Source organism: Knufia obscura (assembly GCF_036327395.1).
Source record: "Knufia obscura strain CCFEE 5817 isolate CBS 148926 chromosome Unknown scaffold_14, whole genome shotgun sequence".
Taxonomy (NCBI): Eukaryota; Fungi; Ascomycota; class Eurotiomycetes; order Chaetothyriales; family Trichomeriaceae; genus Knufia; species Knufia obscura.
In genome coordinates, this window is record NW_027042700.1 from 618610 (window position 1) to 631570 (window position 12961).

Consider the following 12961-nt stretch of genomic DNA (forward strand, 5'->3'; position numbering starts at 1 on the left):
ATAAAGGAGACATACTGCTCTTCGCAGTCGATGGTCAAGTTCACCCCTCCAGACCAGTCTCCATGGTATACTAGTAAGATATTCACGATTGCAACAGAAGCCTCCAGCTTAGGTAACATACTGGTGCCGCATCTGGCCATCCGAGGTTGACATTAAATCAACGACGATCGTCCACGCTCTAAATTGTAACAATGAGGTATCCCGGCTGTTCATTTAACCTTACAACGTCACATCGAGGAACGAGCTGGCAAGTGTGTCTATCTTACTCTGATGATCACTCGTTCCTCCCCCATGGTGAGTACTTGTAGTCTCGCTCCCGTACTGTCCCAATCAACAGCACCAATTGTTCTGTATCACTCACAAAATTGACCGATCAAGCATTCTCAACTCAGGTCACACAGCAGCTCGTGCACCACGTTAGCTATCCAGCCAAGAAGCACTTCACCTCACAATGCCCTCCCAACTCAAAGCCATCCTAACCACCCTCCTCCTCCTTACAACCTCATCCCTCGCATCCCTATCGCCCCATCTCTCCCCTCCCACACCAGGCTGCAGTGGCACCCCCCACCCCCCGGGCTTCCACGACACAACCACCACACCCCCCATCCACTCCGGCAATCTCACCCGCACCTACGCAATCTACATCCCTCCCTCCTACGCCGCCAACCCCCACCATCCCCACCCCCTAATCCTCGACTACCACGGCAACAACGGCAACCCCCTCAACCAATACAATAACTCCCGCTACTTCGACATCGACACCCCGCTCGGCCAGGGTCAGTCCTACATCGCCGTTTATCCCGCGGGTATGAACGGGTCATGGCAATCCGCACCCTACGCGGTGGAGGGCGTGGACGACGTGCGATTCACTGGGGATTTACTCGACCATTTGAGGCGGGAATACTGCATCGACACCACCCGCATCTACGCCTCCGGAAAATCCAACGGGGGCGGATTCGTGGATTACCTCGCGTGCTCAGACGTGGGAGACCAATTCGCGGCGTTCGCGATGAGTAGTGCGGCGTTGTATAGTGATAAAGGTGTGGCTCAATGCAACAACAGTAAACCGCGGGCGATACTGGAGAGTCATGGGGGGAATGATAGTACGATTAGCTATCTTGGGGGACCGAGGAGTGGCGGGTTCTTGCCGGATGTGAGGGAGTGGATTGGGTGGTGGGCGGTGCGGGATGGGTGTGCAGCTGACTGCGAGGATTGCAAGGAGGTAGAAGGGGAGAATGGGTATGAGGTTCTGAGGTATGATTGTGGGGGGTTGGAGGATGTGGTGGTGCATTATGAGGTGTTTGAATTGGGACATTGCTGGCCTAGCAGCACGGGGGAGAACAGTGATAGTGCGAGGAGTTATTGTGGGGATCGGTCGTTGGATTTTACGAGTGTCGTATTGGAGTTTTTTGGGAGGTGGAGGTTGGGGAGTGGTGGTGTGGAGATGGCGGAGGGGTGGAGGGGGTGGCGGACGTGAGGATGGTGTTTGTGTGAAAGATAGGTTAGTCTATAAGTATTCAGAAGGTAGAGCACGCTTATGGCCTTGGGAGCCTATGATGCCAAACTCCTGTCTTGACCTCCATGAAAGTGGCACAGTAGGCTCTCCAGCTTGGCTATGCTGATAGAGCAATGTTTAGCTATGATAGCAAGAGCCTAACGAAGTACAAAGGCTAGAGACATGTACAAATAGTGGTGCTATGACACTGCTATTCTGGGTGGACAAAGAACCGAAGTGATCCGGTAAAGCGAGGTCAGGTAGGCAGGTGTGCAATAGATAGGAATATCCGCTGGTTTGGATCAATCAGATGAGATGCAAAATATTCATTCGCTACGCCCGTAAGAATCGCCTCGTCAACGCCAGATGCTGTCTCGCGTCGCTAAAATCATGGTATCTAACCAGTCTACTGCTTCTCATCCTCAGGAGGCACTGCTTCAGCCTCCACATCTCGAGTCATGGCCTCTTCATATTTGGGCGCATCCTCGTACACAGGGAGAGTCTCCACATCCTCGCTGAGCAGCTCGTCCTTCTCATCATCCTCGACCACTACCTCGCGCTCAACGACACGTGCTGGTCCTCTCTGGCCCCGTCTGTAGGCTCTGATGTAGACGAAGACGATGGCTTGACCAACAAGCATACCAATAGCGCTTGCAGCAAGACCGCCTATTATACCAAGCAGTGCTGGAATGACAAAGAAACGCAGCGTCTGGTGGATGACATGGCCCATTCGGTGATGTCGATGGTGACCATGATGACCGTGGTGTCGATGTGGGTGCTCACCATCAGCATGAGGATGTGGGTGTCGCCAGAAACCGTGACGGGCCTTGCCCTTTCCACAACCTGTCTTTTCCTTGACCCATCCTTGAACTTGTCCAGTCTTCTCCTTGGTAGCTTCCATCATTGACTTGAATCTAGCCATGATGATAGCTCTGAGCCTGCAGATGGACCATGGTTTCGCACCCTCACAAGTATCTGCTCCTGGCGTCTGCTCGAAAGGCAGTTCTTCTGTATGAACAATGACTAGTCCGCCGTGAGGAGGCTGGATAAGCTTGATTGAGATGGTGTTGACCTTGACAGGTGAGCCGTTCAGGCCGAGGACAGTGAACTCGACTGGTATGAGAGAGACGCCTTCCTTGTGTGGTGAGGGAATCGGAGGCATGACCTCCATGGCGAAGTTGATGGGTACCTCGATCGACTCTTCATTGTTGTCCTTGCGGATCTGGTGAGCCTTGATCACGGCTGATTGTGCCTGCTGAGCCTTCTCGAGGGGTAGAAGAGGGTGTCCATTGACGTTAAAGGTCTGATCATGAGTATCGAATTCAAGGTGCTGTCAAAGTTAGTGCCTGGTCAATCAAGATACATAGCTCACTTACTAGCATATTCTCAACGTCCCGTTCCAGAGCGACAATATCTGTAGCGTCATCGTTCTGAGGTGTTATGAACGGACATCCTGGACAAGCAAGATCGATAGTGGTGGTCTTCTGCTCGAGGACATGGTGTATGAACTCTTTAAAGTGTCCCGGTGGACCACCTCTAAATCTAGTATCTTTAATTTCATCTGGGATGTTCGGTGGTATGAGGAAAGCGGACGTAGCAGCCGCAAAGCCTGCGACCAGCGCAGTGCTGAAATGCATATTCGGATATTCCGGATGGACTCAAATGGTTGTTCGGGGTATACTGAGTCGAAAACTGGTTGTTTTGGGTGTTCCTACAGTCGAAGAAGAAATGAGACACAAGACGTTACAGGGAAATCATGCAGAGAAGTTGAAGTGGTACAAGGAAAACGAGGCAAAGGCGATGACAATGAAAACGGCTCGACGGGATTATTGTCCCTCGTACACTGCACATACTTGAGATGTTGATTACGCAGCCACGATCACGTGCCCGCACATTGTTTCCGGCCTAACAAGGCAAGCATAGCGCATAAGCCTGAGCAAGGGTAAGGTAAGCGCAGCCAGTCCCAGTCACTCTTGCCACCCTGATTCCATTTTCAGACACGCTAATTTTCGATCATGAGCCAGGCATATTTTATGTCTGATTGTGAAAGACTACAGTGACTCTTTCAATGTGCATCAATCTTGCTTCGATTGGTTTGACAGTAGGAACACTTTTACGCGTTCATGTCAAGGCAACAGCCTTCTCGTGCTGTACGAAGGAAGCAGCAGCGCAGGCCACCCACAACATGCAGGATGTTCGTCCGTGCCGTCCGGGTGCTCGGGACCAGCATAAGCCGAGCTTCCAGGCCGCCCTTGCCGCTCTCGAGGGAGCTCCTAAATCCGACGCCTTGTCTCGATTTCAAGCTTCACCCTCTTTAGTAATCCTCGCTACATCATGTCTCGATACTCATGTCAGCTTCGTGAGGGGTTATGGGCTGCCTAGGCTGCGCTTTGAGTTCAAACAACCCTTGGTAAAACAAACCGACGATGCGAGGATTGATCAGGCACAACTCAATTTCGGCCTGAACGCCTGATGCGCCTACACAAACCTTGCTAATGCTAGGAAAACTATCACAGCTTCGAGCCGCCCTTCGGCTTCTTCATACCACCGACACCCTCAACAGCAGCTCCCTCTATGAGAAACTCAGGATACGGGAAGTCACGACCTGCAGTTCCTGTTGTTCTCCACGCACCACCATCCACAACCAGCACTTCGCCGTTGACGTAATTGGCAGCATCCGAGAACATGTAGACAGTCGCATCAGCAATATCTTTCACGCCTCCCATCCTGCCTGAGGGAATAACCTTGTACGGGTTCTCGCCAGGCTTCTGCTTCTTCGCAAGACGGTCCATTCCTTCTGTGCCGCCGATTGGACCAGGTGAGATGACGTTCGATGTGATGCCGAGCGGACCATATTCGATACAAACTTGAGAAGAAAGTGCATCCACGCCTGCCTTGGCTGCCACCGCGTGTGTCTGCAGCACTGTACCACCGTAGTGCAATGTCGCAGAAATGAAGATAATTCGACCTGAAGGTGTCGTCGTCTTTGCAGTTGGGAACTCCTTCGCCGCCTTCACCAGGTGTGGCAGACAGGCCTTCGCACAGTTGTATGACCCGATCAAATCAATATCTATCACCGTCTTGAATGCATTGGAAGAGAGCTGTGCCATCGGAGCAAGGAAATTGCCAGCAGCACCGGCACTATATCATCGTCAGCTTCTTCCGCTTATTGCCTCATAGAACATCAACCACTCACATGCAAAAATCTATCCTCCCCAACTCCTTCACACACGTCTCAACCGCCTTCTCCAGACTCTCCATACTCCTCACATCCACAGCACCAAGCCCAAGAACCTTACTGCCCTCCCTCGCCGTAGCAATATCCTTCGCCATGCCTTCTGTCTTCTCTACGTTTCTTCCAACGATACATGCATTCGCGCCGAGGTGGACAAGTGCCCTCACTTGTGCGGAACAGATACTGCCGTTTCCACCTGTGCAGAAGACGACTTTGTCCTTGAAGATGCCATCTTTAAAGATGTTGGACAGGTACTCTGACTTGTCGAGCGGCATCGTGCGTGGTGTGCCGGTCCAAGTGTTGCGCGGGAAGGTAGTGCTGAATGTTCGTAAGGAAGGTGCGAGTCGGCTGTTAGGTAGGTGCTGGGCGGGCAGGTGCGGACGCAGGGTAGTTGCAGTGTATAGAAATTTATAGGTGGACAAGCTGCTCAACGTAGAAGCCGACTTGCAAATGCTGTTAGATATATCTAGTAAGGTCTGTGGCCGTAAGAGTGCCATAGGCTCTTGTTGAAGGCGTAAGCGGGACAATGCAAGTCAAGTCAGCTCAACGAGCGCGACAACCGATTAGCTGCTATACCGTAGCCGAGGCACGATGCCACAAAGGCAAACAATCAAAAAGCAGCATTTGAATCGCGAAGAAGGACACTATTGCAGGCCTTAGGTATACAGCCGAGTACTGTAGCGATGCTGCCTCCATAACAGGCCTTGTCAAAAGCCCGGTTCATACCTACTGCTGGAGCTACAATATGGTTTGTGTACAGTAGAAAGAGCTTCCGGGTGCTGCTCCAGCCGCGGTCAACCAATGAGCTCGCCTAGAATAGCCTGACTGAGCATAACGCGAGGCTCCGCGCTAACCAGCGGGCGCAGGCACCGCAACTCCAAGATAGAGTATGACATCGACCACAGCACTGGCCACTCAAGCCATCAACTGATCGCATACTACGATCGCTGCGTCGTGGGAAAGCCGCAGCTCGTTGTCATCTACCACTTTCAGCACCTAAAGACTTGCCAGCGACTGGCCGCTATATTCGAGAAGCTCATCTGAGCGCCACTTCACCTGCACCTGAAGCCATATACCACCGCCGGACCCCAACAAGGACCAACCAACCGACAAGATGGGAGTCTGTCCCATCACCCTCACCAAGTTCGTGGGAACATTCTCACTCGGTCTTCTAACCGTACGTCCCGTCACCCCTGATACATCTTCTACACCTCCCCCAGACTGCGATGCCATCTGCCGTCTACTCTATCGCGCCATTCAGAGCAGCGCAGCACCTACCATCCATGTCCACCCGTTCACCCACTCTCACCCACTCCTCCCTCTAAACCTCGCTAACATAACCCCCCAGGGCACATCCTACACCCTCACAACCCTAACCCTCCCAACCCTCTCCCTCCTCCCCAGCGCCAGCTCCGCATCCCGCACCCTAACCGCCCTCCAAACCTCAACCACCCGCCACGCCCTAACCCTCGCCTCTATCTCCAGTTTATCGCTCATAACAGCATTCACGCTCGCGAGTAAACGGAATAAACACCCTTATCTCCTATGGACTGCGCTGGCCAGTTTCATCGGCGGCCAGGGCGTGGAGTGGTGGTTTAATGGGTTTCAACGCTTCCCTAGTCTCGGATTCAGGGCGCGGAAAAGTGGTAATGCGAACGCCAGCGGTAGCGCGATCAACATGACAAGTGCGGATGAAGGTCAACGGGGACGTAAGTCCGCGATGGGAGAAAGCGAGTATGTAAGCGTTGGACGGGAGGCGAGTAGTGGCACGAGCGGGAGTGAGGATTTGGGGGCCAACGAGAACGGCGTGAACGGGGAGAAGGTTGAGATGGAGATGGCGAGGGAGAGGAAGGTGCAGGCTGTGAGGACTGTTGTTTCGGCGGTTGGGTTTATGATGGGTGTTGTGGGGATTTGGGGGGATGGGGCGTAAGCGGAATTGTTGAGATGAGATTGCGATGGGAGTCGTGCAGAGGGATAAGAGGTGGGATGAGCAGAAACGAGCGTGGATGGTGGTTCAGCTGAGTTCGAGGAAGGCGGCTGGGAAGAGAAGAAACAGTAGATGTGATGGGTTGGAAGGTGATTGAGTGATCGGTGGGTTGTATAACGAAGGAAACGACCATTTGGGAAATGTGGGCATCAAGAACCAAGAGCTCGAGAAGAAGAGTTATCGAGACTCGGTCGTCCGCGCAAAACGATGTCTGGCAGGCGCGGTTGGGACGAACTGCTCAAGCTTGACCTATTGGAGTACCATTCTGCTCACTCTATATCGCTACGCAGGCAATGCAATGAATAACCTCATACGCGTTCTTCTCGTATATGCCCATGCTTCAGCCTTTCATGCAGTCCTTGCTGTAAGTACTTCAGCGCTAACCCGTGGACCTTCGGCGCGTCCCAATGTCAATCAAATACCCCTCCATATCATCCTCGTCATAGCCACCTCCATCATCATCATCAAGATCCTCATCATACTCATCCCCAAACAGTCCACTGAGCTGTTCCCGAGACACAGGATGCTGATGGGCAGTCTTCGAACTGACGAGATCTGTGAGCACAGGTCGGAACTCAGAATAATCAGGGTAGTGCGCATATTCAATCGCAGCAGGCGCCGAGACTCTTCTCCTGGGACTTGGCTGTCGTTGCTGTGGGGGCTCATAGTTCAGGGCATAAGAGTGTGTGGCTCTGCGCTCAGAAGCAGCACCCAGATCGAGTATACCGAGCTCTGCCGCCGTCGTCAAGTTCTGCGCTCCGAAGAGTCGCAGAAAAGAATCCGTGATGTCCGTCGCTGGTATATTCGTGGCTGACACCTGTTTTGTCGGTGCCAGAACCGTCTGATATCCTTGGTCATACTACTGCCAAGGAGACATGTTACCACCACCCATCATGTTTCCACCCCCTTGTGCAACGCCTAGAGGCCCAAACTCGGAATTTGGCGATGCGGCAGCCCACTGGTTTGAATGTGGTCCGAAGTCCTGCCCTACTTGGCCTGGTACGGTCGACTGGGTACCGTCCACACCGTTGATTTCGCCGGTTGCACCTGGTGCCTCTTCACCGAACCCGACTTCTTCGCCGTCACCTTTGAAGCCCATTTCTGCTAGACCCCAGCCCACGGCATCTAGCTCGCGCTTGAAGAAGTCCCGTTCTTCGTCGTCAATTTCTTGTCCTGCTCTTTCGTCTGGGGCCATCTCGGTATCTTCGCCATTTGTCCCTTCCTTCTTGTTCTGCAATGCTTTAGCCTTCATCACATCTCCATATCTCCTCTTCATCCACCAAAATGTAAGTCCTCTCAAACCCCACTCAAGCGGCACAGCCTCCTCATATTCCGCTCCTGCATCTACATTCGCACCCGGCCCACCCATCCCCGCACCGGGCGCTGCATCATGTAACCCAGCAAGCCAGTCATCTCTCAGCTCAGGTCGACAGTGAAGATAGATAGCCGTGATAACACGCATGTTGCTCTGTCGCCATTTCCGACCACAGTAGGGTACCTGCGACTTGAATAGCTTGAGCACATACAGTCGCAGCATCGGCTCTGGTACTCGAAGGATACGCCGGAGGATCTGTGCTGATTTGAACGAGACGAGAAGGAGGATGCGGTGGGCTTTCGATCGCGTCACTTTCTGCATGATTCGGAGGAGTGAGATGCTGGTGTGGAAGTGGCGTGTGCTGTAGTCTGTGGCGGAGATTGGGCTAGATGGGAATTCGGTGAGAGGATTGCCTAGTTCGTCGACGAGGGGTTGGGGTGAGAAAGTGGTGGATGTGGCATAGGTTTGTTGCTGGTGGTCCTGGGGGGTTTGTGGCTGTTGGTTGCCGTCTGATGTCGATGTTGGTGAGCGTCGATGTCGCTGGATTGGTGGTGGTGCTGCGTCGTCTTCTTCGCCTTCATGGTCTGAATGCTGGGTTGGGGATGTGGGCGAGAGTGGCGGGTGGTCTGAGTGAAGCTGACAATAGCGCCAGAATGACAGATCATCTCTGTCGTATCTGAAGGAGACTAGCTCTTCTAGGTTTTGATGAGCAAAGTATTTGAGCGTCAGCTGGATGTAGTTAGAATCCAGCATTAGCTGCGTGATGTACTCGAATTTGAGTACGTGGCTGATCTTGAACCATTTCAGCATCAAGAACAGACACGCTGATATAGCTTTTTGACTGATCTCTCGACTTCGAATATTGTCTAGGTCCTCTACTGATATCTCGTTTGGTCTTGGCGGCGACGGTGGGGTTGGGATGGTGTTCGGAGCATTGTTGAGGTTATTGCTCGACTTGCTTCGATTCAGACCGCCCTGATTCTGCGCTTCCTGTAATTGATTGTTCCTAACAGCAATGTCTTGCACATTCGTGAGCATGACTTTCATCATCACGATGATAAGTGATTGAAGATCGGGCAGTGCAGCGTGAAAGTATTCTTCGACAGAGTCCATTCTGCTTTGGAGCTCGGGATCCTGGAGCTTGTCTTGTGTTGGGTCCTGCTTCTCATTAAGCTTCGACTGATCTTTGCCCTGGTCTCGTTCACCATCCCAGCCACGATCGTATTTCATGAACAGATCTCGCTCTTTCCACAACTGCTGCATGGCGCGAGTCATCCGCATTCGACTAGCAAATAATTCTCCTGCCTCAAGGATGGAAGCAGGAACGTCGCTACCCTCCCATGTCTTGCCAACAGTCGAGTCTTGATGTTCCGTTGAGCCTTTGCCGCCAATCTTATTACTGTTGCTATCCAGTGGTGGGTAGAGGAAGGGGAAATTCTGGTTTGTCTGATAGTTCTGTTTCTTACCACCCTTACCGCCTGGTCCTCCGGGCGAGGGTGGCGGTGATGGAGCTGGTGTAGCTATGTGTACAGGCTGATGCATGATCGAACCGCTTGGTTGAGCTGATCTATGAAATGCGTCAAAAGCATCGGCCCGAGCAGCATGATGTGGGAGAGGTGGAAGTATTGTCCTCTGGTCAGTCTCAAGCGGTATGAGCGGTAGCGGTGGGTTGTAAGCAGGATACTTCGATGTGATCTCCTGCCTGAAAAGGTGATAGTCGAGTGGCGAGGCCGTCAGGATAGGCTTGCAAGCATCCACCGAGAAAGGGTCAACTCGGGGTTGTAAGATGCTCTTGATCTTTTCGAGGTGTTCCTTCGTATCTCCAAATACCAAGAGAATCGTCTTCCACAATAGCTGTACAGCATGCATCAAGGGTATGTTGTAATATTCGTCCCATCGTAATCGTGATATCGTGTGAGTAATGAAAACAAGAAAATTCGGCTCCAGTAACAGCAGGCTATCTCTGATCTTCTTGCCAGCACTGGACAGTATTCGTGATCGTGCCGACTCGATCATGATGTAGAAGCAAGAAAAACATAGCGAGACTTTGCAGAATTGATCATCATCGAACACGCCTTCAAAGGAATCCTCGGTATTTTGCTTGGCTTTGTCAAGTGGCCGTTCCAGACCTCTCCTCATGCAATTGAATAGTGGCTGAAGCAGACCTTCTTCAACAAACAGGTCCACGTTTTTGTGCATCCAATCTATCTGAAGAGCATTTCCTGTTGTTTTGTTCGCATCTGATTGGTCAGAAGAGGGTTTGTCAGCGCCAGCAGTTGTGGTCCAGACACCAGAAAGGATGTAAAGCAGAGCTGCTATAGCTCGCTGTCTTTCTGTGATTTCATCATGTAGTAGCTGAGTTCGCAGGCGCGACAGGAACGCTGCTTGCTGGTCCTGCGAGACGCTGAGCCAAGTTGCTTCCTTCTGGTCAATCAAAGCCGTATAGGCGTGCCATATTTCCTCATAGGCTTCACGAGCAGCTAGCAGATAGTCGCGTTCCTGATCAGCCTTGGTGTAGTGAAACCACTCATCAATCTCAGTAGCAAAATCCTGGCCATCCTGATACTGATAGGCGAATGCTTTTGGCTCAACCTTGGGAAAGTGTCGAACAAGTTGTCTGAGCTGTGGTAAGCTAAGAGAATCAGTTGGGTCTTCCGGCTGACTTGGTGGTGGTGCTGGTGGTGGTTGTGAGGGCGGAGGAGGCGGTGGAGCTGATCCTTCACGCCGCAAAATAGGCCGCGGTGGAGGTTTAGGTCGCGCTGTACCAGCGTTGATATCGGTAGAAGTTAGGGCACTCAGAGGTCGAGTACCCCCTGGCGATCGTATCGTAGTGCCAGCATCAACCTCGTCCGCTTTCAGCAAGATGTCTTGTGTCTGTGGTTTCTTGTCCTCACTGGGTTGGCTCTCCATGACTGTCGATCATTTATAGATCAGTGGCTCCATCTCTGGACCCTCAACTCAGCTCAAACTTGATCATGGAGAGGACGGCAATGAATGAAACAGGAATCAAGAGTCAGGTCTATGTCTATGTGCTCTCAATGTAGCCCATCGAAGACGAGTGTCGTCGGCGATAAAGTGACCGACGACCTTGAAAATGCACTACGAAGCATATGCAGCACCGTACATACCTAACTCAAACCGAAATCTAAACACCTTAGGCACCACTGTCTAAGCTTCGGGTCGCTCTTGCTAGCGGCTGTTACCCCTGCCAAGGACGTAGCGCATCGCGAAGTCAACTGCTTGGTTGCATGTGGAAATGTGGCAGTTTGGGGAAGCCAAAGCAGTTGACGAGCAATTGAAGCACCACGAATCGAATTGCAACTTGATCTACTCGCCTGTTGTATCAGTTCACCCGCGCAGTCCGTCCCGTATCACCTAGCACGTCATGGCAAAGGGAAAGTCATCGCAAAACAAATACTCAGTCATCCTACCGACCTACAATGAACGCCAGAACCTCCCCGTTCTGGTACAGATGCTGTACGATGTCTTCACAAGAGAGTATGTCTACAGTAGTTCCCTCGAGCTGCGCGCCTGCGCAATTCAAGTCTACACATCTAGGCTCTCCCAAGCTAACACTTTGTGCAGAAACCTCAACTGGGAAATCATAATAGTAGACGATGCCTCGCCCGACGGCACCCTCGAGCGTGCAAAGGCACTCCAGAAATCCTTCGGCGCAGACCACATCGTCCTCAAACCGCGAGCCGGCAAACTCGGTCTCGGCACAGCCTACGTTCACGGTCTACAATTCGTGACTGGCAACTTCGTAATAATAATGGACGCCGACTTCTCGCATCATCCCAAATTCATACCTGATATGGTTAAAATACAAGCTGCGACGAACTGTGATATTGTGACGGGGACACGGTATAGGACGTACACGCCAAGGGGTCTGGACAGCAAGCTTGTAGGGGGCGTATACGGCTGGGATGCGAAGAGGAAGTTGACGAGTCAGGGTGCGAACATCCTTGCCGACTTTCTGTTAGCACCTGGCGTGAGTGACTTGACCGGTAGTTTCAGGTTGTACAAGAAGGAAGCCGTCATCAAGGTTATTGAGGCTACCGAGAGCAAGGGCTTCACGTTCCAGATGGAGCTGATGGCCAGGGCGAAGGCTATGGGTCTGCATGTTGAGGAGTGTCCCATCACTTTTGTGGACAGGGTTTATGGTGAGAGCAAGCTTGGTGGGGAGGAGATTGTGGAATATCTAAAAGGACTGACAGGGCTGTGGTGGAAGGTTTGAGCGCCTTCAGTCTCCTGAACTGGCTTGAAGTTTCTTTCCGATTTCGACGTGATCAGCTTTGGTGCTTGGGGTTTGGAACAGGACCCTGCTCTGTTTCCCTTACACAAATGATCTTGAATTTTCCCCACGATAAAAGTTTCGAAGTGAGGCATGATCGACTAGCTCGCCGTATACTCGGAATCCATTGAAGCTTGCTCACCCTGATCGTCACGTATCTGCTAGGTTGAGCGGTCCCTGCAGAACTTCCTTGTTTGCTTTCGTCCCTCTTATTCAAAGACGACATCGGTGTAGATAGTTAATGCTTGATCTCGGGCTCGATAATGCAGTTGCATTATGGAAGCTGCAATGCAGATCAGCTGATAAGCGATACCTGCAGGAACGGCATATAAGCTTTCCGAGGGCGGAATTCCGCCATTCGAGAACGACTCTCTGGGTTTAGACATCGTTTCTAAGCGTCTCGAATACGAGACCGTTCAACGCCATGGCCACGCTTATCGATTGCTGGACCCGGGCGACCTCCCGATTGTTTGGAATCGCACCAACAGCCTGAGTCAAGAGAGCTGACACCTCCTCGGCCGTCTGCGTCTCGGGGAATCCTTGGCCCTGATCTTCACAGGGGAAAACAGCACTTTTATGGACAACGGTGCCCCACTAGCATCGTTGTATGTAAAATTTCTCCGATAAGGCGATCA

General features: G+C 52.1%; 6 protein-coding genes across 6 annotated transcripts; 3 read left to right on the plus strand and 3 right to left on the minus strand.

The window, feature by feature from the left end:
* Positions 1-451: 451 nt before the first annotated feature.
* Positions 452-1477, plus strand: PMZ80_009763 (uncharacterized protein; the record flags this gene model as incomplete). Its single annotated transcript, XM_064878156.1, has 1 exon — positions 452-1477. The coding sequence occupies one exon, from the start codon at positions 452-454 to the stop codon at positions 1475-1477; it is 1026 nt and encodes a 341-aa protein (XP_064726264.1).
* A 424-nt stretch (positions 1478-1901) lies between these two features.
* PMZ80_009764 (uncharacterized protein) lies at positions 1902-3132 on the minus strand (the record flags this gene model as incomplete). The annotated part of the gene is made up of 2 exons (XM_064878157.1): positions 1902-2825; positions 2872-3132. 2 exons carry the CDS (start codon positions 3130-3132, stop codon positions 1902-1904), a joined length of 1185 nt encoding a protein of 394 aa, XP_064726265.1.
* An 873-nt stretch (positions 3133-4005) lies between these two features.
* Positions 4006-5005, minus strand: SPS19 (peroxisomal 2 4-dienoyl-CoA reductase sps19; the record flags this gene model as incomplete). The annotated part of the gene is made up of 2 exons (XM_064878158.1): positions 4006-4636; positions 4692-5005. 2 exons carry the CDS (start codon positions 5003-5005, stop codon positions 4006-4008), a joined length of 945 nt encoding a protein of 314 aa, XP_064726266.1.
* An 839-nt stretch (positions 5006-5844) lies between these two features.
* Positions 5845-6660, plus strand: PMZ80_009766 (uncharacterized protein; the record flags this gene model as incomplete). The annotated part of the gene is made up of 2 exons (XM_064878159.1): positions 5845-5907; positions 6079-6660. The coding sequence occupies 2 exons, from the start codon at positions 5845-5847 to the stop codon at positions 6658-6660; spliced, it is 645 nt and encodes a 214-aa protein (XP_064726267.1).
* A 436-nt stretch (positions 6661-7096) lies between these two features.
* FAR11 (Factor arrest protein 11) lies at positions 7097-10942 on the minus strand (the record flags this gene model as incomplete). The annotated part of the gene is made up of 2 exons (XM_064878160.1): positions 7097-7527; positions 7600-10942. The coding sequence occupies 2 exons, from the start codon at positions 10940-10942 to the stop codon at positions 7097-7099; spliced, it is 3774 nt and encodes a 1257-aa protein (XP_064726268.1).
* Positions 10943-11417: 475 nt separating this feature from the next.
* Positions 11418-12269, plus strand: DPM1 (dolichol-P-mannose synthesis; the record flags this gene model as incomplete). Its single annotated transcript, XM_064878161.1, has 2 exons — positions 11418-11530; positions 11618-12269. The coding sequence occupies 2 exons, from the start codon at positions 11418-11420 to the stop codon at positions 12267-12269; spliced, it is 765 nt and encodes a 254-aa protein (XP_064726269.1).
* Between the last annotated feature and the right edge of the window lie 692 nt (positions 12270-12961).